Source organism: Ostrinia furnacalis, unplaced genomic scaffold, assembly GCF_004193835.3.
Source record: "Ostrinia furnacalis isolate ACB-3 unplaced genomic scaffold, ASM419383v2 OfSCF0631, whole genome shotgun sequence".
NCBI classification, from domain to species: Eukaryota; Metazoa; Arthropoda; class Insecta; order Lepidoptera; family Crambidae; genus Ostrinia; species Ostrinia furnacalis.
The window spans coordinates 283,846-308,418 of NW_021130870.1; the positions used below are offsets into that span (position 1 = coordinate 283,846).

The following is a 24,573-nucleotide window of genomic DNA, read 5'->3' on the forward strand; positions in this document are numbered from 1 at the left end:
TGGAGATGTATGAAACTGCGTATATTACACCGATTTGGTATCGGCCGATTCTTCATACAAATTAGAATCGGACCCAACTATCGGCCAACTAAAAGTCGGTGGTCTGCGGGGAGTCTAATAATCTAGTTCCTACATAATGCTAAATGGTGTCTTACCAAAGCCTGACTGGCATCGAAGCTCTCGATTTCTCCCAGACATATCTTGGACAATACGAAGGCCACGTGGACATCCCTCGGCATAGAGCTGACGTCACAAGCATACTTCGCTTCCCCTGAGCACTAGAATCAAAGGTAGCCAAATCTTTAATTATCCGTATAAAGCATTAAATTCCTTGATATATTTAACCACAGATTGACAAATGTTAAGGGTTTCAGATTAGCGCGTAAGTACAGTAAGAGTTTAGGCAAATACCATCACAACCCAGTCGAGTTAAATGCGCACCTTACGGCTGTGATGTCATATCGACGTTCTGATACGGACGGGGCGAACGCGGAGAGATGTGAGGGTGGTGCGAGGGTGTCGCATTCCAGCGAGGTACGCAGTTAACAGTTACGAGGTATACAGGATGGAAACGTTAAGTTATCTCACGCGATTATTTGTAAACTATACAAGATATCGAAAAACTGATTACTGATTCTGAAAGTGCTTCACAAGCTCTTTCAAACGATACCAATAATAGGTTAAATAATAAACTGGATCTATCCGAAAATTCAATGTTTCCAGCTTCCGTTGTTCAATGTTTCCGTTTTCTGATATCTGGTATAGTTTAGAAATAATCTAATGAGATCACTTAACGTTTCCACCCTGTATGCTTCTATTTGCAGAAAATTAATTATTTTGAATTACTTATACAGGGTGTTAGGTAAATGGGTTTATAAGCCGACACTAGCCCATGTTAACATGTGCATATAAATGGTATGGTAAAGTCAGATGATGATGATAATAATATCATTTTTTTTTAATTTGCATACAAAATAAAATTTATAAAATCAGATTTGTATGAATATTAAAAACATTTGAATATCAAATTCCTGACTTTACCATACTATTTATATGCACATGTTAACATGGGCTAGTGTCGGTTTATAAACCCATTTACCTAACAGCCTGTATATGTATGTAGGTATTTTTTATTTAATTTTAACCTGGGTGAGGGCTTCTAACTTCGGCACTGGCTTGTTGAGAGGCCACAGAGACTTGTCCGTGTCGAAGGTTTGCGTCCCTGTCGAGATTCCCCGCGTTAGCATAGTCGCACCGGAGGCGTAGCGCGGGTTCAATTCTTGTGCGGGACAGAGTGACAAGACCGCCTGTCAAGAGATGTTATTAATTCTTTAATCTAGGTTTAACCAGCATTTTGTTCCACATAAAGTAGCATAACAAATATTAGGATTTAAAATAAGAAAATTTTATCAAAATACAAAAAAAAACTTTTCAATGAGTATTTCCTAGTGTTATTTCTACGATAATGCGTGATCGAAATCAGACAAATTTTAATAATGAATGGCTGATTGCATTGCAAACGATCTTTCTTGGCACAGCTTTCATAGCTAACCGTTTTAGAATACTATGACTCATTTGACTTTGATTGTTTTGTCTCTGATATTCTTGCTATTTAAAAAAGAAATTATCTATGAGTCACGCCCATTGAGTATTGAAGTAAAAAGTGGGGATTCATAAAAGCTTTATAAAAACCACTATGTTGCTACCTATACGACAGTCACAAACCTTATAAAACAAACCCAGAGCGATCGTCTTTCTACATAACGGAGATGGCACTGGCGGATCATCCACAGGCACGATCTCTTCTTCTAATTTCTTCAAAACACTTTTCAACACTTCTTCGTTAAACAACTCCTTCCCCTTTAGAAGATTTTCCGTCTCTGTCGCATGTATGAAGGAAGACGAGATGGGGCTAAAAACGATACGCGCTTGTTCTATCTTGTTATTGGAGTCCAATTTGAAGGCAAATCCAGCGTTTACAATTGCTAGTGCGTTTTGGGCTCTGGGCATTATCTGAAAGTAAGCAAATATCAACCTTTTCTTGAGTGCGTAGAGTTCAGTTTTTTCAAAACCAAGCTAAGTAAATACGTTTGCTGTATTCTTACCTTGTATGATCGAATTTTGTTGCTATGAGAGAGTGGTGGCATTTTGAAGTTGGTTAAGACGTGATTCTTTAGATCAGTGTTTAAAAATTCTTGCATTGTCAGGGTTTTTTCAGATAGCGTATGGTTTACTGAAATACATCCAGAATATAGGCACTATAGATCTAGGTAGGCTTTGAATGGAAACACCTCAACTCCCGAAAGTGTTCCTTAATTCTTACTTAACATATTAAATAAATAAATTATACCTATTTTCACCATCAATTCCTAATTTTTAAGTGACCCCTATGGTGACACAATACAGGCATTTTGTATTCATAGGAGTCACTTAAAAATTAGGGATTGATGGTGAAAACGGGCATTAGTTTCCTAAACGACTGCAATTACACTCACCTACAGTGACTGTTGCATTAACGGTTTCCAATAAAATGAACAAATCTGATGGAAAATCATGGTGTGCGTTTTTCATAGCCAAATTACCGCCGATTGTTCCTGTCTAGAAGAAAAAAATGAATAAGATTGATTTTAAAGTCTTAAAATGTTACATGTAATTTATAAGATTGATTTTGTATTTCTGGACTTGCTGTTAAAGTCTCCGATAGGCTATTATGAAGACTTTGACTATCAGCATAAGATATTCTCAGTTTGACCCTAAGGTTGACTGAAAGAGAATGCCGACTGACATTAAGTCCGCCTTATGTATATATAAATAAATAAATAAGTACCGAATGAAATACTTACATTCCTGACAGGTACATGTGCAACGAGTTCCAAATGCTCCACAAAGTCCTTCATATAACTGAAGTCATTGTGACTGGATCGAGAGCGGAACACCGATATTAGTTCAGTGAGCGTGGTCCCAGCGCCAATTACTAGGTTGACATCGATTAAGTTGTCTTTCAGAGCCTCAATCGATGAGATATCGATGAAGATCCGAGGCGGAGTCGGGTCGGAGAATACTCCTGGAGAAAACAAAAGAATATCTCAAATATTGGAATGATGAAAGGAGGGCAAGGTTTTAGAAAAAAGCTGGATGTGAGAGTCTGCATTTGTACTAGCAGCTAGGTGATTGAAAAGAAATTGGAGTATATGTAATGTATGTTGGATGAAAACAGACGTTGTATGAAGGGTGATTAATAACTTCCAAAGCGGCTACACAGATTTAGACCTATGTTAGTAATGAAGATAGTTACAATGTTTTTTCAGTAACCTTGGCCGGTGTTCCCAGCTACCAATTTGTAACTGTCCAACCCTTCTTTGGCGAGGATCTGAAAGGTTGTATTGGCATAAATGACAACGACCGAAGTCGAAATTCCAGCAGCAAACAAAGGTTTTGAAATAAGAAGAAAGTTTTATGTCATCATCATCATTTCAGCCACAGGACATCCACTGCTGAACATAGATAGGCCTCCCCAATGATTTACAGATAGACCGGTTGGTAGCGGCCAGCATCCAGCGCTTCCTGCTACCTTTATGAGGACATAGCCCGACGGATTAGCAAGCTGAAGTGGCAATTAGTGTGCGCGTAATTTTTCGTGACATTAGCCGAAGTAGAACATACATTTGAATCGAAAGCTTTCAGTCGTTTCGTTTGTGTTGCATTATTCGCTTGTTGTTCAAGCTTTTTCCAACATATTTCTCACCTGGAAGACGTCTTGAAGAGTGAAGGCCTTATACCATCGGCTGGAGGGTCCCTCCAGTTGCAACATGGATTCCTGTTTGTTATGCAGCACGCACCATTCGTCGTCGATCACACTGCACCGCCTCTCACACTTTTGGGCACATTTCACTTTGTGCAAATCTTCCAAGTCCTGGGTCACAAAAAAATCTAATTAATTACGATAGGTGGTCTATAACGTATTATAAAGAAAGATCTGCACCTGATGTCGTGCCCTAAGTGCCCAAGCAACTGCACTCAGGAGGATTTGATGAGTGCTGCTGACAACGCCACTCTTGTGGCGGAGTTTTGGGCTGACACTGTGTAGGTTTGTTGTCGACACGAAAAGAAGAAGAAATATCTTTTATGGCTAAAGCTACGATTTCATGCGAAAGTCACGGTGCCAGTAACAATCTGTCATCGAGTGCCGACGACTGAGTTTTTTCCATTAAGATAACCTGTTATGGCTCCCTATTTTCAGGGAAAGCTATATTTGGGACGTGTATAAGAACCCTAGAAAGGGCCTATGTGCCTACTGAATAAACTATTTGAATTTTAATTTGAGGGAAATTTCTTATGGAAGCGACGATAGCCGAACGGTTAAAGGTGTCAGACAGGCTGACTTGAGATCCGAGATTCGCTGGTTCGAACCTCGCTGCCGCTCGACTATTTTGTTGAAACCCACTAGTAACATAGGCATATTTAGCTTAGTACAAAGGTTTAACTAGTAATTGTATCTAAATATATAAAAGGAGAAACTGACTGACTGACATATCAACGCACAGCCTAAACGGCTAAACGTAGGCACTTGAAATTTGGAAGGGACGTAGCTTAGGTACCGTAGAGGTGCACTAAGAAAGGAATTCCCGAAATTCCCACGGGAACGGGCCCCTAAGGGGGTAAAACGGGATCAACGCGTACGAAGTCGCGGGCGGCTGCTAGTCACAAATAAAAGCGCTGACAAAGATGAATAACATAGGGCTTAACACTCACCAGCACTTTATTCTGCAACTCCGGGGAAGCGTCAGTAGCAAAGCTCTTGAAGGCATCGAGGATTGGCCTATAACCAGTGCAGCGGCAGATGTTCCCTCCAAAAGAGTCCTCCACGTCGCCCGTTGATAGCCTCTGCTTGGCGCCCTCATACAGGCTTAAATGATAATTGCATGAAGAAAATACGAGGGTGTATTCTAACTACTGATATGAATCTAGGTAGGTACAAAATATAGTGCTCCTAGGAGATTTTATTTATTTTTATTTATTTAATAGGACAACCAACAAGACATACCTACACTGGAAGATTATCAATATTTACAACGTATATAACTTAATCTGGATGAAATCTAAATTAATTAATTATATCTAAATTGAGATGGAATCTAATTCCCAGATCTGGGACAGTCGAATTGAAAAATCACTTTTACAAATTGTTCTCATTGTGTAAAGATATTGCGGGCTTGAACCAACCAGATTCTTCGAGAAAAAATTTAAGTAAGTAATTTCAGTTCGAATAATAAATACTTAACTCTCTTATGTTAATGTGAATCATAAAACATCGGACCCAATAATCAATTAGCGCACATTTGTGCACGTGATTTGAAGTTATTTTTGGTAAATGTCGGCCGTTTGGTGTAGTGGTTCGAAACGGACTACTATTCTGGAGGTAGCGGGTTCGATTCCCGCACAGTACAAACATTTGTGTGCATGAACATATTTGTTTGTATTGGACTGGGTGTTTTCTATATATAATAAGTATGTATTTAGAAAAAAAAAGTATTTAAGTATGTTTATATCCATTGTCTAGTACCCATAGTACAAGCTTTGCTTAGTTTGGGACTAGAAGCGCAGTGTAAAATGTCCAAGGATATTTATTTATTTATTATTTAAATAAGGTGTTAATTTTTCTTGAATAGCTGGTTTTAGTGTCACGCGGACTGTCAGTGCTCCGCACAGCCGATCTGTATGAACTGCTAGGGAGCGGAGCGGTTCCTCCGGACCGCATTACTCTAAAACGCTCCCTAGAAGTTCATACAGATTGGCCGTGCGGAGCGGGTCCGCACCGGACGGTCCGCGTGACACTAAAACCAGCCTTAGCATCATGTTATTTGTGGTAGAAAACTATAGGTCTAGCGATAGTGCCTGAATGTATGGAAGCGGCACGGGAGGGGGCATACTTATGACCTGACAGAGCATAGGCCGGGTTCCCACTATGCGGCAGAAATGCCGGTCCGGTAAAATCGCCGGAAGGCCTAGCGGCGGTACAAATTGTATGAATCTGTTCACATTATCCCGGATCCGGCATTTTCGCCGAGTCCGGCATTTTTACCGAGCGTTTTGTCGCTACAAAAATCCGGCAAAATCACCGGACCGGAGTAATGTGAACGAGTTGCGGCCCACCCCGCCGCGCCCGTGCTTCCCGCCCCGCCCCGCCCGTGCTCCCCGCACTTCATTTGGCTCGGATTTCGGATCCGGTGATCCGGTGTAATGTGAACACCCTTGTCCGGTGTCCGGTTTCCGGCAGAAATGCCGGTCCGGCATAGTGGGAACCCGGCCATACAAATCTGATTACGTTTGACGTCTCAAAAACACCCTCCCGTGCCGCTCCCATACCTCAGACACTAACTCAGTAAAGCGACCTATAGCTGAACTCTTTGCCATTAAAGCCTTGGGCAGACCAAACGCAGGGCAGTAGCAGCGCAATTTGAATGCGGGCCCGCGCAAGTTGTAATACAAGAAACTCTTTGAAGTATGTCACACCAAATTTGAACGCGGGCCCGCGCTCCAACCGCGCCGCACTGCAACTGCCGAAATACAAACGAGGCGGCGCGGGTGCGGGACAGAAGCGGCGCGAACGCGGGCCCGCGCTGTTTTATTACTATGGCGGCCATATTAGCATGCATGACACACCGGACGCAGGGCGGTAGCAGCGCGTTGAAAGCGGTTTTCGAATATTTAAATTTTTGACAACCGCCCGCGTTGCAACTGCTTTGAAACTACGCTGCTTTCAGTGTGCCTCAGCCGCGCTGCAACTGACCCGCACTGCTTCTGACCCGCGTTTGGTCTGTGGAAGCCTTAAACCAGCCCCTACCTGTACATATTCATGACCCATCCAGGCGTGCAGTACCCGCATTGGGTACCGTTGAACGCAGCCAGGCGGCTCTGTATGGCGTGGTAGCCGTCTTTGCGGTTGCCCACACCTTCTACGGTGGTGATGTCCCATTGGTGGCATGATAGCGCGTGGACGAGGCACTGCGGACAATTATTATTAACGTTTAGTCTGGATTTTTTGGTCTGAAGTTTTAGAGCTCTTCTGGGGCCAGTTTCTGGTATAAATGTATTGTTTTTTTAACTGACTTCAAAGGAAGGGTTTCTCAATTCCAATGTATTTTTTTAGGATACCAAATTTTTTCTTCCTTTTTTAAAGACTTAAGCCTATTCACAGCAGAAAATAGAGAGGAATGGAAATGTCAGGATTCTTCCGTTAATAATTTGGTATTCATGTAGATACCCAAGATGGACGGCAAATTGGCGATGGAATTAAAGTAAAACTAAGTAGGTAAGGTATGTTAGTTTCCTGCAGCAGGCCGCGCAATCTTTTGCGACGCATTTTGAATGACGTGGTTCTGTTCTTAGAGCGAGCGCACATGGGTCTCATTTCTGGTAGTGGGTAGGTATACTACCTCCTACCCTGGGATAAGCTTGGCCTTCACATTTATTGGGGATCAAGCTGTAAATTCTGGCCACGCAGTGTGAATCAAAAATAAGAATGCGAAGTAGTTCTGTTAAGGTGAGTATTGACTAAAGCATTTACTTGTAACATATCAACGAACCGCTCTATGAAAATCAAATGTTCTTATGTCAGTTTTCACGAACCAAACGTTGTAAATTTTACCTGTCTGTATCGTACTAAGTACTTACCATTCGTAAGAACGTTACATTACATATTATAGCTCTAGTCTGTACTAACCACGTGCATATTATAATAAGTATCTTACCTATAAATCTATGTATGGCGATTATCACACTGCACCGCGCTCCGCCAGGGACGGCAGATTTAATCATTGTATGCAAGTACCTCAGTTTGTATAGAAAACACGCGCGGCACAAGTCTTGTTTTTAGGGACTTGTCCGGCCAAATATTGCCTTGTCCGGTCTGTCCGGCTTTTTATTTGGTTGCCGCGCCAGGCGAAAGTCGAGCCACAGAATCATATGAAGCGCACGCATCAGGATGTTGGTTAGCAACCGATGATGATATTACTCACTCATGAGCTGACACTAATTGCACCCCCCACCCCCCGTCACATGTCCGGCTTTTAGGGTAAAATGTCCGGCCAAATGAAGCACAAAGTCCGGCTTTTGTGATTTTGGACCTGGCAACCCTAGGCACAACACACTGGCAACGCGTCTGCGCGCGGGATTTTTTATATGAAATCACGCGGACAGCGCAGTGCGATAATCGCCTATAGCTACAACCATCAATCAAATATAATAAACTCAACACATTAATCTACTAGACGTACAAGGAAACATGACGTGTATCCCGTAGTTATGTAACGTAACCTTGGAACATAATTCACGAACGAATACAATTCACCTAATCTATTCGAGCAGCAGACGTCCTTGTTGACCATAGACAATGGCAAACAATGGCATAAATAATCGCGATCAACATGCTCATGCAAAAGCGTTAGAAAACTTAGTTACGTACCTACAAGTAGGCATTTTACTGAATACCAAGATAGAATACTTTTTAACTCCGAATGAGATAAAGGCTTCATAAAGAAAGATGAGTGGATTCTGATAAATTCAACTGCCGCCGGCGAATCGGTACTATTAAGTGGAATTTTTTTAACATATTTTTTTATGATCCTTAATTAAAACCTACTCAGCTACTTAAGATTATTATTGAGCTCTCGTTATCTGTATTGCTTCGGAGAATCCAAATTGTGTAAGTAGACATTACTTATTATACTGAGTAAGACAACATTCTGATTCATTGTAAATCATCATCTATTAATGAGTACCTACTTAAGTAATCATACAACACTCGAAGCTAAATAACAATAATGAGTCATAACATGCCTGATAAAATAGGTCAAACCCAAAACCATAGGGTAAGTAGGCCGCCCTCGCGGCACATGGCTTTAGTGCCATGCAGCTGGAGGTAGTCACGCAGGTACTCGTTCATGGAGGTCGTCAGACTCACCCCAGACTCAAAATGACTTCAGATACGGGGGTGTCTGGTGGCGTCTGAAGAGGCCGCGACGGCACAGCACGTGTCCTGCGTGCCGCTCACAGGAGGTCGAAGGCGTAATTACGCCTTCCTTGGTTTGGGGCTGCGCACTAAGCGAGTCAAATGCCGAGCAGGGAACACGGACGAATGCTTGAGGCAAAACGCCGATAGTGATGTCCCGCGTTCCCGACTGATGATATGATTACCGAGGGCAACGTTAGGTTTTTAGTGGGTAGGCCCTGCCCTTCTATCAGGGAAAACCCCATATAGCCCACTAACTGCCCCCGCGGCTGGTAGGTATACAAATCAATGTATTTTCCTGACGAAAAAAAAGACTCAAAATGACTAGCTATATTAAGTATTTTATGGACCACCTTACTTCCGTCTTCTCGTGGATGTCGTAGCGTAGGAGTTGACTAGAGGAGAAATATGCGAACATGAAGCACGTCTGGCCAGTGAAGGGTACTGGGGAGTGTAGGTTAAATCCTCTATTTGCCTCTGGTAAACTACAGAGTCGTGTTCCTGCTATGGGGACTAGATGACACTTACAGAGTTGACAGCGACGGTGTGCTTCTCCTTGGTGACAGGGTGGGGCCGCGCCACGGCCACGACGCACGCGCCGCAGCCGCCCTCGCGGCACATGGCTTTAGTGCCATGCAGCTGGAGGTAGTCACGTAGGTACTCGTTCAGAGAGGTTGTCGGACTCACTTCTGACCCAGCTATAACAAATGAAATATGAAGAAAAACAAAACACTAGCTTTTAAGGAATGTGCTAAAATATTTTTGTTTGTTTGTTTGTATTGAATAGGCTAAACTACTGGACCAATTTGAATTTAATTTAATTGTAATGTAGTATCCTCCCTAAATGAACTTAGGCTGATTTTTGATTGCCGGAGCGAAGTTCACGGGTCAGCTAGTTTTAAAATATTATAGCTAAAGAATGACTTATAATATGTAGGTAAGTAATAAGAACTCTTAATTTAAATATTCAAAATGTAGTAATTAATTAGTAAAATAACTTTGAAAGATTATTTTCGCAATTTGATACTAATTTCAAAAGTTAATAAATTGAGCTAGAGGTTGATTCGAGTTTGAAAATAAAAATTATAAGGCACTTTGTAATACTTACATAAAGAATAATGTTCTCCGTTTATTGTGAAATACACCTTATCCATATCCACAGGATGCAAACACTTGAAACCAATGAAGTGAAGTGAAGATTGCTGAACCAGTACGCACTGTAAGACCAATATGGCAGAGAACACAAACAATTACCCATAATAGTCAACGCATACATCAATGATTTAGTAATACAAGTCATAATAACTCTAACTTGCTTGGTATTAGACTTTTAGCACATTAAGTTTGATACTAATATTCAAATACAGTTCAATGTTATGTATAAATTTAAACACACAGTTACATACAGTATTAATTAATTTATTTTTAAATAAGCTCCTATTTATTATTTTTAAATACATATTTACTTAACTCGATTGTTTAAGTAATGGCTAATAAATCTAGAAAACCTGCTTACCTATCCATAGAATAAACGCTAGAGTTGAATAAAAAATCAAATTGTTTGAATCTATCTCAACTTTATTATCATTGTCAAGGAGATAAGTATTTATAGGTATAGTTATTCGCTTAATCAGTCACCTGATTATAAGGTTATTTTAAGACGAACCTCTACATTATTTACTCTGATAAGAAAGAAGAAACAACTTACGTGGAAAGTTTGTGATCAAAAACCCTTTCACTTTCAGTGAATTTATAAAATAGCCACGCAAGAGACAAGCTTCACAAAAAACTAAGGGCGTTAGCCTTGCACTCACTTAAAACTGGCTAATAATACAAGAATCTGGATTAATCAACATTCAAGTTTACCAAGATCATCGAACTTCAGTTTACAGTTCGCGCTGAAAAATAAAAACAAAATTTTGGCAGTTGACAATGACATAGATATTACCTCAGGGTGCGGAAACTTCCATACTACGATCAAACTTGCTTCCAAACAGCGACTTCAGTCGATAAATTCCAATACTTTTTAACTACCCTAAAACGCTCTAGATGTCGCTGCTCCTGTTTCTTTCATATTTTCATTTTTTTCTTAATTAAAATATATTTCAGAATATTGTTAATTACAATGTGAAAACTTTTTTAAAATGAAATTATTTTGTTTTAATTTAAAACTGAACGGTGACATTTTTTGTTATAATTTACATAAATAGAGTAGTAGAAATTACTATTTAACATATGGCAACTTTGTTTTTCCTCCAAAATGGCCGGTGTTGTTTTTGTTAGGTTGAATGCATTCTTGTTTTCTTAGCCATCGTTTACGAGTTCTGTGGCCCTATTAAAGTATTGAAGAGTCGAGTCAAATTCAAGTTCATTCCTTCGTACCTGCTGCTGTTCTGGTTCATCGGAGTTTTGTTCGTTCCTTCGTGAATCGCGAAGAAACTTTCTGTTATGTTCACAAGTGATCTGAGTTTTCTACTTTTCTCAATGTGCAAATGCTTTTTTAGTGTTGTTGAAAACTTTGCGAAAAGACGCTTTTGGTGTATAATATTATGTGTGTTCATAAATAAAGTAAAATTATTAAATTGAAAAGTTTTTGTATAATTGCATTTCCATGTGCAATGTAGAATTTTTCCAAATCCATTGTTTTGAAAATAATACAATACGTACACCATAAAGATAAATATTTTCAAAATAATGGATTTGAAAAAAATCTACATTGTACATCAAAAAAACAATAATTCTTAGAAGGTTATGAGGGCCTATGTGTGCGTGAACTGTGTGTATGTGTGCGTGGACTTTATGTATGTATGTGTGCGTGGACTATGTATGTATGTGAGCGTTACGTACGTAGGTTAAGTACAGGGAATTTAACACCAGGCTGTCAATTAGTAGGTTCAAAAAGGACAATGGGCAAAATGGTACCCGGCTCCAATAGATATTTATGCTTCTAGTGTCGTTTAACCCTTTTCTTGGCATTGTGCATTTAAAGATACGTTGACCAAAACAAAAATATGGGCGAGAAACCAAAAACTATTTTTAATTGTTTTTTTAATATAACATTAGCCCAAATACTACAGATTGTGTTACACAGTATAGAATCGCTACAGGCTGCACAGATTTATCAGTAATATAGAAAATGTCAGACCATTGACAGGCGTCTACGCACCGGCTGATAATTTTAATTATTTTCGGTGTTTTTTTTAAAGAATATTGGTGATTATTTGTAGTAATATGGATAGTAAATAAAGGTTTCTTGATGATAGTGCTGTTTTTTCATCCCAAAACTTGTATAATTATTCTTGTACGTTGCGGATTGTCCGAATGTATCTCTAAATGCACACTGTCAGATATGTAATAATTTACTTTCAATTTTGAATGTATCTTTAAAGACACATTGCCAGGTGCTCGTTGACATTATTTTATGATTTTTTTCATAGATTTTATCACATAAAAAAGGGATCATGTTATTAGTTAGTAATATTTAAAGCTGTAAATTATATGCCGATGTGAGTTTTAATTCATGTAATAATGAATGTCGTTTTTTGGACAACTTTGTGCTGCAGCAACAAAATCAGGCGCGCAAAATGCTAGTTCTGGTTCCAAAATCTGGAACCAGTTCGAAAGTTAGTGGCGGTGACACTTCAGCTGATGAATTAGAAGCCGCACTTAGCCTCCTGATTCTCTTGGGTGGTTATCTTCCTACTCCAAACAACCCAGATCACCCCCAAAAAGCGAGCAGCCTATCCAGGCTGCTGCATGCTTCTGGTTATAAAGCTGGTGATTGAAGAATTTCAGCCAGTTCGACTGCTGCATAGTTTCCCAGAGAGTTCCAGAGATCCATTTCCGCTATCTTGCGTTTCCACTGTAAGTTGGTGGGTATAAAATTATCTTCAATCGAAGACGTGAAGACAGTTCGGTACCAGTTGGCGTCAATACCCCTCGTATTTTTTAATGCTCTTGCAGAATTCCTATGTGTCCTATCTGCATTTGCTTCTCCAGGATGGTAAGAGGGGTGTGAGGTTCAGGAGGTACTCCAACGACGCTGATGGATTGGTTCTCATACATCCAAATGCAGCTATACTTGCAAGGCGTTACAGACTTTGAAGTGGGTTTTTTACTTTGTTTTCAGTTTTTTGTAAAAGATACTTATTTTTTATTTCTCAAATAAGGAATAGCTTAAGGTTTTGTAGTAATTTTCATTTAAATAACTAATTTTTACTAACAAATAAACCATTTTTTAAATTACTACAAAGCTGGCAATGTGCACTTAAAGATACATACTATATTTCCAAAACTACATACCTAAGATTTTTTTTCGTATTTTTTGCATGATTTTTACTCGTCCTAAATCCAATATTTATAGTCTAAATCACAAATATTAACCAAAACCGTCTTTGCCAAGTATAGGGTTAAAAGGTCTTACCAAGACGAACAACTTTCAACTTTTACTATGGCCACCAGCGTCAGATCTGGTTGTGTTTGAAGATAAACATACTTTTTTGCAAATTGGTACCCGAGTACCCGACTCCAATAGTTATGTTTGTAGTGTCATTTGAAAGGTCTTACCAAGACGAACAACATTTACTATGGCCACCAGCCTCAGATCTGGTTGCGTTCGAAGATAAACATACTTTTTGTGTAACCGAAGTATCATACATGTCCATTTTATGATTATTAATTAACTTAACTCTATAATTATTGATAGAGATAATTGTGAAATAAATGTTTTTANCGATAAGCTAACCGATGACAACATGACTGACCTCCTTCTCCACCAGAAGCTGCAGGATATTCAGCACGAGCGGCGCCAGCGCGGGGTAAAGTGTGAGCGCTTGCAGCACGGAACGCATCATCAGCACCGGGATCTCATTCTCTTCGGCCAGCCGCTGCAGGACCGCTGACAGCACCTGGACATTCACGATAGATAGTTCAGTATTAGCCTAGGCGCAGACCACCAACTTTTAGTGGGCCGATAGTTGAGTCGGGTTGTTAATCAGCATGGACATGTATGAAAATACGCACACTACACCGATTTGGTATCGGCCGATTCTTCATACAAATTAAAATCGGGCCCAACTATCGGCCAACTAAAAATCGGTGGTCTGCGCCTAGGCTTAGGAGAAATAAAGATACTTTCATTAGTATATTCAGAAAGACTTCGCATTACGTCAGATCTGAGACAGTCGAAATACGGATCTAAAAAACTAAAATTTACTAAGTGCGTGTCGTGCCACGCGCAGTGTAGGGTTCCGTAGTTGTCCGTCGTTACAATATATTTCAGAAGCAAGCAATTACTTCATCTATCACTTTTCATATTTTCAAACTAATTAGATAAATCGGATCGCATACAAATAGTTATATTACTGCTCCGAATTGTATTTGTGTAGTGAACTCGTAACGTAGTTAGTGTGATACCAGTAACTCCTCTAATAAGCAGATCATACTTAAGAGCGTTTACGCCGTTTAGCGCAAAAACAGTACTTTTTCAACCCGTTACAATCATTAACCAGTTACATTACAAATATGTTATAGGCATAAATAATTAGGCAATTTCGTCGTCTAAATAGTTAGTTGAGAAAATATTAAAATATAAAATTCTTAGATTTCAGCATTTTACAATAAGAAATCACAAATTCAAAGAACGCGAAATACCCAAAAATCAAAGTGATTTTTACACCATTATTCTTCTTTAATTCAACATAAAATAGCTTAAGAGCGCTGTAGCAAAAAGTTGGCGTTCGAATTTTAGGTTTNTTTCGTTAAAATCCCCGTGGCGGGGAATTCCCGGGACCCCATCCCGTTTGTGTCGCAACTCGCACGCATCGCATCGGGTTGCGTTCATAAACTCACTCATAGTCATAAAAAAATTGTATTACAAACTCGGCGCCTCGGTTCAAAATCAAAATATGTAACTAGTACTTTATGGTTCAAAAGAACTGCCGCCGTTTTAACGTTGAGCTCGTAAGTAATCTATACTTATAATAAATCTGTAGAGAGGTCAATTCTGTACATGAAATATATTTTCAAAATAACTACCAGGGGGTGATTAGTGATCGATACTGATGCCAAAAATGCAATCAGTAAAATTTTTGTCTGTATGTTCCTTATAGAAACAAAAACTATTCGACGGATTTTAACGAACTTTAGTACAATTATTCTTCATACTCCTGGGCAGGTTATAGTATACTTAGGAATTCCCACGGAAACGGGAATTAGCGGGAAAATCCTTTTGTATAAAAAATCAAAACCGCTTAAGTTAGACGCTTTTTGGCAAGCAGGTACCTTAGTAAACTTAAAGTTTAGTTACAACAGGATATTGCAAAATTCCCACGGGAACGGGAGTTTGCGGGAAAAAACACATGTATGAAAAAATCTAAACCGCGTAAGATAGATGAAGGGGGTAAAACGGGATCCACGCGTACGAAGTCGCGGGCGGCCGCTAGTGTAAACTAAACTAAAACCCTAAGCGTAAAATGAAACCATAAACGTGAATCATAATAAACATATAAATATTGAGAGACTTGTTTAGTAAGCGTAATATTTGTTTTGTTGCGCTTGCGCATACTTTACCTACTTACTTATCAATATGTACTCCATTTAAAAAAAAATAGGTGGCAGTAGCGGCGCGGCGCCCCTATTGTCTTGGCGCCTGTGTGCGCCGCACACATCGCACACAGAGGCGGCGCGGCCCTGCCCATCATCCTTTGACAGAGAGGGTTCTCTATTTCCTATGTATTACTTTTCTCTATGTATTAACTATTGACAGAACTACTTACGTTCTAAAATTTCACTTTACCATTCGAACTGATAAAATTTATGTAACACTTAAAACAACATAATATTTTGTCAGTATAGTTATTTTAACAAGCTCACACGTATTTTTATTATAGGTTAGTGAAAAAACACGTTGAGCATTATGATCTCTGTGGGTGGAATTATGTATCGGATCAAGTGCCCAAATAAGTAATCTGTGCAAGTGCCCCACAGATATATCTGTGTAGTGCCCTCTATTGGTTGGCTTGGAATTTAAACTAAGTAAACAACCTCTCTGGCAGTGGCGGTAAAATTTAACAAGTTTTCCAGTAGTTTTTACAAGTAAATATTTCATTTAAAATACTGATCTATTTTATTTAACTTTTTTAATGTGATGCGTTATGTTGTATTTACTCACAACGAGGTAACTTGTAAAATTAGATTTATGTATGATTGTTAATGCAAAATAAATAAATTCTTCACTGATAAAAAGTGACAGCGTTTATTATTATGTTACGAGTATTTAGGAGTCAAATAATGGCATTCATAAAGAAAGAAAGAAACATTTATTACGATGATCTGGAAAAAAGACAGAAATAGCACATAAATATTACAAGGAAATAAAAAGTGAACTGAGCAATGCTACCCTGTCGCAACAGCGATGCCCATCGCAATGGGACTGTGCTCAGCATAAATGCCGTGGCCCACGGTGGGGAAGGCCACGACCGTTGTTTTTCAGTGTGTCCCACGCCCAATGGAAGTCACGGACACTAACCTAAACCGCATGTCAACAAGACCGTTTAAATATAATTATGAACAATAATGTACGAATAGTTGTTGAATAATGAATACCTACATAATTATACATAGTAAATTAATAATGCTACATAATAAAATGATGCTCGTATTAAAATAATAATAATTAGAACAAATCTGTGTGTATGTGTACGTGCATTTAGTTATTTAGGTTTTACCTGATAGATAAGTAAGTTTAACGGGAAACTAGCAACTATCAACTCAGCCTCCTTCAATGTTTTTTCCTCACAGGAATTTTGAAATTTTGATAGGTTCCGATTACAATAATTTAAAATCTGTTTATTGTAATAATTTGTAAACAATAAAAAGGTGGTTGTTAGATTTCACAAATCAGACGTTCTGCTACTGACTGCAATTACATAAAACCTATGTCAATCAGTCATTAGCTTTTCAAATACATTATGATGTGAAATGTAATATGTGAGCTAATTAAGCAAATAAATCATATTTTGTATTATTCATTATACTTATCAGTAATAGTAGAAATGAGTGAGAAACAAAATCTGGACAAAAATAGTGGTCATTTTTATTTAAATAACTAATTGCCGTTCATAGCTGGCTCTTTGTTTGGATAATCTATTTGGCTATTTTGAGATAAGTATGTTTATTTTCATGTTCAAATATCGGAACAATTTGGTCTCCATTTTTTTATGGCGCTGTCCCCGCCGCGCGGCGACTCGGGTAAATTTTTTGTGACTAAACAAAAACAAGGCCATAAATTTCATCCCGCATTATCAAACCATACTCAAAACTCGACAGTTTCCGCCATAAATTCAAGCCCTTTAATCGTTAAATTCATTTACATACTTAAACCAATCGCAAAAAATAATTTTGGAGTTTGAATCGAGAATCGTTTCGTAATACGGGTCTACAAGTTCAACGGAACTCTCTATTTTGTAAAATTATCGTTAACTGTTCGAGATACGGTTCAAAACAATTTGATGGTTGTTGTACTAAAGTAACTAATTTATGATTATTTATAGTTTTTGTCAAATACAAGGGACTCAAAGATTTGAATGTTTAGCACGTTGTGACCGCGATAAGCACCAATAGCTGACGACTTGTTTATTATAGTTCTACAGGGCCCTATTTCGAAAACACATTACCTAATTACTTATTTAAATGAAAACTTATACATAATATAAAAGTAAGATTAAATAAGTTAATTTGTATTTGCTGGGAAATTGGGAATATACAGGGTGGCCAAAACAGTGAGGTCTAAAAGAAAAATTTTGATTCCTTGCATCAAGGTGTACCTAAATCACCCCCATGTATGTAATACGATTGTGCTTAGTTTAGGAGATAGAGTTAATTTTGTGATATTTTAAAATTTTATGACCTAGTAGGCTTTAAACATTTTTATCTTTTTTTTGGGTTGACTTATTTCAGATTTCTTTTTTTCTACAGATTTGTTATTAATTGCAGGTGTTTGAAAAAAATAATCACCTTCCTATCTTTGATTCAACGTACAAAAGTTTTGCTAGAAACATTAAAATTATGCTTTTATCAGAACACTATCTTTTCAACTTAAAATTTTAGGTAAAAAAAAGAACTTCCATAGATCCAAAATCATTTTAAAAACTGCGCCGTTTTCTAAACATTCATAATAATACAAAAAAACATGTACTTAATTGGCCACTATTTCCTGTAATCGGTCCACTAAAGTGGTAAGTCGGAGATTCCGTTACATGTTTTTGACTTTCTTAGAGTGAATTAATATTGGGAATCCTCTAAGTTTACATTACGTAGAACAGATTTAGAGCAGTAACTGGACAGAACATGTTTTTATTCTCAACGAGGAAGCTCTTGCCCTTCGTCACACCTGGTGGAAACTGATGATTAGGCTGAAGGTGGAAGGGAACTTCAACTACAGAGGAACTATGGCTTCCTACCTCCAAATGCCGGAATACAGTAATGCTATTAACATTTTTGTTATAGTGACAGACTTAGGAAAATAGAGTTGCTAGCCAGGCAGACTTAGATCAAACCCTATTACCAACCAAACCGAGCAGAAAATTTTACTTGCACTGGGAATCAAACCCGGGACCTCTGAAGCTTACCTCTTACCACTTGAAGACAGACGAAGTTGTTACATTTTACTATTAGTCTTGAAATAGGTACCTACTACAGTGAGAAGAAGAAGGAGGGATATTTGGTTTATGTTCATTAAAACTTACTTAAAATAACAATGTGTTCTGGAATTTGGAGGTAGGAAGCCATAGTTCCTTTGTAGTTGAAGTTCCCTTCCACCTTCAGCCTAATCATTAGTTTCCACCAGGTGTGATGAAGGGCAAGAGCTTCCTCGTTGGGAATAAAAACATGTTCTGTCCAGTTACTGCTCTAAATCTGTTCTACGTAATGTAAACTTAGAGGATTCCCAATATTAATTCACTCTAAGAAAGTCAAAAACATGTAACGGAATCTCCGACTTACCACTTTAGTGGACCGATTACAGGAAATAGTGGCCCATTAAGTACATGTTTTTTGTATTATTATGAATGTTTAGAAAACGGCGCAGTTTTTAAAACGGTTTTGGACCTATGGAAGTTCTTTTTTTTTACCTAAACTTTTAAGTTGAAAATTTGATAGTGTTCTGATAAAAGCATAATTTTAATGTTTCTAGCAAAACTTTTGTACGTTGAATCAAAGATAGGAAGGTGATTATTTTTTTCAAACACCTGCAATTAATAACAAATCTGTCGAAAAAAAGAAATCTGAAAAAAGTCAACCCAAATAAAAGATAAAAATGTTTAAAGCCAACTAGGTCATAAAATTTTAAAATAATTATCACAAAATTAACTCTATCTCCTAAACTAAGCACAATCGTATGACATACATGGGGGGGATTTAGGTACACCTTGATGTACTTGATTGATAAATTTTTCTTTTAGACCTCACTGTTTTGGCCACCCTGTATATTGGGATTTTACAATAACGTCGGGAGGGTAAATATCTTATTTTTATCGTTATAAAAGTTTTGTTGTAAAATGCTGTGGAGTGATAATAAAAATTATATTGGGAATACTTATTATCTGGGAACTTCCCAGTCTTGATAGTACTCGTATGAATCAACCTGCGCTTGAAAAGTTAAACGATAATATATAACAATTAAAACAATATTTATCTACATCTCTAGTATTCTAGAAATATTGTAAAGTTTTAAAAAACCTTTGTTATACCTAGTTAATTGGTTAATAAATTAATCCGTATTTTTAAATCCAGCCCTGGATGAATCGCTGACAGGCGTCAATAAGGTCTCTGTTTATCAAATTTCAGCGGCATGCCTTATGCAAGTAGGCTACTAAGAAAAGGAGGGGAAGTACCCATGAAGTGCCACGAATGTTGAGTTGTTGTTGAGGACATTCGAGGAGTTCTTTTGCGCTCCTCACCACGTTAGTCTGCAAATTTTCTTATCATTATCCAACAGTTAATTTAAACAGATATTCCAAATTTCGGATGTTATGTTTCCCAATATATTTGTTTTAACGCTATCTTATTTCACTATTAACAAATGAACTTGTAGGGAATAATTAAATTCTCACCACATTTGAGTCATTACGGAAAACTGAGTTATAAACTAAACTGGCGAGTTCACTGGGTATTGTATCACAGTGGTTATTGTTAGCAATTAACAAACATGTGCTGGTCTGGAAAGTGTTGTTTTTTTGTGAAATTAGACGTGGGGTGCCTTTTAATAGGTATTTTCACCTTGGTAAGTTAAATCTGCATGTTAACTTGCAATTTCATAGTTCTTTTTTGTTTAATTTAATGGTTGTTTTAACATTTGTTTATACCTAGTACCTATTAAAATACCTATCATTGTTTTATTCACATATTTAATTGCGTGGAGTACTTTAAATATAGTTTTTGAATATGTAAGTGACAATTAACCGTAAGTAGAGCGTTTCATTCAGTGGAGTTTTCGCGTAGTGTTTGAGCTTTTCTCTGCCACATAGACGTATCTATCTACGCGCATTAGATTTTACAGTTAACTAATTATGAAACTTAACTTGTTACAAAAACTTAATTACAACCATTGAAAACAAGCTTTTACCATAATCTAGAAGCCAGTATCATGACAAGACACAATAGGGTTGCTTAAGTTTTTTTAAGGAGTTGGGTGGTCTGCAGTTGGCCCTGGGAGGTCCATCTCAAAATACTTAATATTTCTTTGCCATCACGTTTCAGCATGAGTATCGCAAAATAACACACGATAAAACTGTTTGTATTGTAACATACAATCTTGAATCTAACGAGCTTGTATTTACGAGTAACTTTATACTTTGTTATAAATGTAAACATGCCTGTGCAATGCAGCTGTAGTCTGTAAATCCTTCCATAACCATGACGTCAGCGTCTCCTTAGTCTTAGGTAAATACACCTAAGTATCTATACCTAAAGATTACGAAGCTTATTTGTTTAAGTCATCATAACCACACACAGCACACTGCTTAAATGTAAGGATTGCAACTATTAAAATATCCTCCTAATAACAGAATATGATAATCATAATAAATAGAAAACAGAGGCTGATATTAATGAATACAACAAACCAACAGAAAACACTCAGCAACACTTTTCATCATTGTTGTGCGGGGTTCAAACCCGCGACGTTTGGCAGCCTGGTACACATACACCATTAGGCTAAGCCTAGGCGTCGAATACGGCTTATACAATACAAATCAGTTGATAACACTCATATACCAATAAAAGTAAATTTTCATCGCAATAGTGCGGGAATCGAACCCATGACGACGTTTGACAGCCTATCACCATTAGCCTAGCCGCAGACTGCAAACATTTTGTCGGCCGATAGTTGTGTCGGGCTGTTAATCAGCATGGAAATGTACGTATAATAGTGCGCACTTTACACCGATATCTAAGTATCGGCAGATTCTTCATACAAATGAATCGGGCCCAACTATCGGCCGACTAAAAGTCGGTGGTCTGTGCCTAGGCTTAAGCTAGGCGTCGGATACAGACTAAATTATCTTACATCTCTTTTCAGGTGCTCTCACTCGGAATATCGGCCACGTCGCTCACTTTCATATGCGAAACCTCAATAGGTCCGAACAATAAGGATTACTCGTACTTGCACAACCGTACCGAGCACCTCCTAGGCCTGGTTCACCTGGACGTCAACCCGGGCTCCAAGCAGGTGGTCCTGGGAATAATCCTGCTCGTCGCGTTGATTTTGGCCATGACTTCCACATTCCTGATTGTTGGAGTTCAGAAGGTTCGATTAATACTTCCTCTAACGCCCGTACTCAACATATTTACTTACTGTGAGGTCTCACAGTGCGCGTGGACGCACAGGGTGACACACAAACCAATCACAGAGCTCTATTCAACACTGTGCGTTCGATTTGCTGCTTCACTTAGACAAGCATCGTTTGTGAATACGGGCGCTAGTCTAGTTTAATCAACGCGTTATCCTACAAAGAAACTCTTGAGGATTTTCCACACTCTATGCGTTCTGCGGTCAACGGTCAGGTCAATTGTGAACGCAACCCGCATCATTTTGTCGATTTCTATACGAGGGAGGACGCAAACCGAGAGTTACGAGAATGGTCGGTCCGAAGTCATCAGCATTAGATACAGTGGTGGCCTTCGTTTCAACATAGTACCGTCATGTACCGTCCACTGCTTGACGAAGATCTCCAACGATTTTCACAACGACCTTTCCTGGGTCAAATGTATCTTTCGTTCGTTTCAGCCGAAAGATATCCACTGCTGGACTAAGGCCTCCCCCAAGGTTCTGCGCCGCCCGCATCCAGGCACCTCCCGCAAAAGTATCTTTGCTGCTTATAAATGAGACAAATAAACTTACTGCTGTTTTATAAATCACAACACTTTAAAAACTTAAAAATCGTGGCTTTGCGACCCGCTGTATTAATTGTCTGCTGCTCATTACCACAAAACAATTGATAGCAAACGTATTAATCCATTTTATAAAGCCTTCTGCTGCATACCTACTTCAGGCAGTATGAGGAAATGTCTTTCAGGACCTTATTTTTCTTTACATTTATTCATTTAGGTAATACGTCTGTAATTGCCTAAAGATTGAAAGGAAAAATTCTGAATTTGTCCTACCTAAGTTTTTATGAAAGGTAAGGTCTCTACAATTGGTGAAAATTTCACAGTCAGGACTTTTTATTGTTTTCACGTATAAAGAACCTTTGATTAGTACTTAAGTATTATGACTTACGAGTATCACTGATTCATAGATGTATTTGGTTAGTGTTGTCTTGAAAATAATATTAAACCTACTTAATCTTTCAAATGTAAAGCATTATTTTGAGTCACTATCCTTTTTTTGAATCCAACATAAAATTAAGAGTAGAAAGGTATACACCTAGAGTTGTAAAAGGCTTACTTATTATTGGTTATCCACAATAACAACGCTCTGGCCTCCAGAATTCCCTCTTGAAACAGACTGTCCCTGAGGTTATCTCTAATTTACGTACTGCTGGACCTTCGGCAGAACCTACCTAATATTGCATGTTTTGTTTTCCAGCGTTTATCTGGTCTGGTGCTGTCGTACTTCGCATATGGCATCTTTGTGACATTCTTCACCATCTTGGGCTCGTTGCTTCTGCTGCTGAAAACCTCGTGGTGGCTTGCCCTCATTCTGATAGGTTTATCATGTGAGTATGGTTCAGTTTTTAACTACGACTCTCCCTCCCACTTTCCCGCACACCTTCCCGCGATCGCCCCGTCCGTACCAGAGCGTCGATGTGACGTCACGGCTGCCTGGTGTACAGCTATCTCGACCAGATTGGAGGATAGTAAGTAGCTGTTGTTTTTTTTAAGAGCAAGTTTAAGTACTTATACCTACTTTGTCTGTATCAGTTTTTTAGGTCTAGACTATTTAGTCCAGAGTTAATGCACATTAAGGCGCGGTCGTTTCCGTGATATCAGTTTTTATCTAAAAATAAATAGGTACTTATCGTTTATACTTTGGTATAAGTTCTCACGAAGACATAATAAATAACCTAATCGAGTGCAGAATAAACAAAAGCTGTTTGATAACGATATAATAATATGTATTAAGTATGTAACTTTGTGACAGAGAACAGTTAAATTGTGGTTTTAAGAAGATTTGGGCTTCTTCACTATGATGCCTGAAAAAATCTATAGGTACCTAGGTATTACGTTCTTCAGTGTGCTTACCATGAGTTTACGTTAGGTGCGCTCGCTAGCGAGTACGTCAAAAAAATCTATGAAGATTTTATTTCTTGAAAGTAGCCACTAGGGGCGCTGCACAATATGTCATACATTTTAATGTCATTTTTTTACGCAGTCGCTAGCGAGCACACCTAACGTAAACGGTAGCGCATTTTCTTACATAACTTTTCAATTCCTATCATTGGAGGTCCGAAAATATTTCTCATACAATTTCATACCATAATGATCATTCTTCATAAAAAATTTAAAACCTACATATTTAAAAACATAATCATTGATATTCATAATATCACTAATCATACCTACACTTAGTTTTTACTAATATTTGTTTTCATATATTTTTCTATACTAATGATCGAAACTCATAATCATTCGAATAAATCGTNGGGCAGCGCAGGAACGTTCATTAAGATAATCCTTGGTGGAGGCCTTTGTCCAGCAGTGGACGTCATTTGGCTGAAACGAACGATGTTCAGCAGAGGACGTCCTGTGGCTGAAATGAAATGAACAAAACCCAGAAAAAAAATCAATACACAAACATACTGAAACATAATTACTATGCTCTGTTTTATTTTTAACATCTTTCATTCGCAATTTCTAATTTAGTACCAAATTATCAAAAAACAATCAAACAAAAACAAAGTGACTTTTAAAGTTAAATTTATTGTAAATGTGTTCTCTAATACCTAATTTTATTTGTCTTTTTACGATTAATATAGAAATTGAACCCACAAGAGTGAGTGAAAACCTCATAAAGGAAGGCGCTGGATGCAGGCCGCTACCAACCGGTCAATATGAAAATCATT

The 24,573-nt window shown here is 38.2% G+C and overlaps 2 protein-coding genes across 7 annotated transcripts in view; one reads left to right on the forward strand and one right to left on the reverse strand.

Annotated features, from left to right (window-relative positions):
• The window catches only part of LOC114366400 (xanthine dehydrogenase), a 31,825-nt gene extending 15,923 nt beyond the window's left edge, over positions 1–15,902 (reverse strand). For 2 of the 6 annotated variants that reach the window (XM_028323269.1, XM_028323264.1), the window contains exons 1-14: positions 15,787–15,902; positions 10,719–10,908; positions 10,119–10,227; positions 9,539–9,708; positions 6,845–7,005; positions 4,753–4,906; positions 3,746–3,913; positions 3,313–3,370; positions 2,844–3,064; positions 2,496–2,598; positions 2,106–2,233; positions 1,726–2,013; positions 1,146–1,307; positions 156–278 (exon numbers count right to left, since the gene is read on the reverse strand). In XM_028323269.1, coding sequence (XP_028179070.1) covers positions 156–278; positions 1,146–1,307; positions 1,726–2,013; positions 2,106–2,233; positions 2,496–2,598; positions 2,844–3,064; positions 3,313–3,370; positions 3,746–3,913; positions 4,753–4,906; positions 6,845–7,005; positions 9,539–9,708; positions 10,119–10,164 — 1,782 coding nt within the window. In that variant the 5' untranslated portion in view covers positions 10,165–10,227; positions 10,719–10,908; positions 15,787–15,902. Of the gene's footprint in view, positions 1–155; positions 279–1,145; positions 1,308–1,725; positions 2,014–2,105; positions 2,234–2,495; positions 2,599–2,843; positions 3,065–3,312; positions 3,371–3,745; positions 3,914–4,752; positions 4,907–6,844; positions 7,006–9,538; positions 9,709–10,118; positions 10,228–10,526; positions 10,603–10,648; positions 10,671–10,718; positions 10,942–15,786 lie in introns of those variants that run through there. The other 4 variants (XM_028323266.1, XM_028323265.1, XM_028323268.1 and 1 more) reach the window with 4 other exon arrangements.
• A 3,994-nt stretch (positions 15,903–19,896) lies between these two features.
• On the forward strand, positions 19,897–23,375 carry LOC114366391 (uncharacterized). Its single transcript, XM_028323255.1, has 3 exons — positions 19,897–20,291; positions 21,588–21,815; positions 23,097–23,375. The coding sequence occupies exons 1-3, from the start codon at positions 20,217–20,219 to the stop codon at positions 23,373–23,375; spliced, it is 582 nt and encodes a 193-aa protein (XP_028179056.1). The 5' UTR covers positions 19,897–20,216.
• The last annotated feature ends 1,198 nt before the right edge of the window (positions 23,376–24,573 follow it).

Excerpts from the sequence above, each read along its gene's own strand:
- LOC114366391 (XM_028323255.1), top strand. The coding sequence starts at position 20,217 with ATGTGCTGGTCTGGAAAGTGTTGTTTTTTTGTGAAATTAGACGTGGGG. Across the intron at positions 20,292-21,587 it reads TAATAGGTATTTTCACCTTG|GTGCTCTCACTCGGAATATC; the intron begins GTAAGTTAAATC and ends ATCTCTTTTCAG. Across the intron at positions 21,816-23,096 it reads TGATTGTTGGAGTTCAGAAG|CGTTTATCTGGTCTGGTGCT; the intron begins GTTCGATTAATA and ends TTTGTTTTCCAG.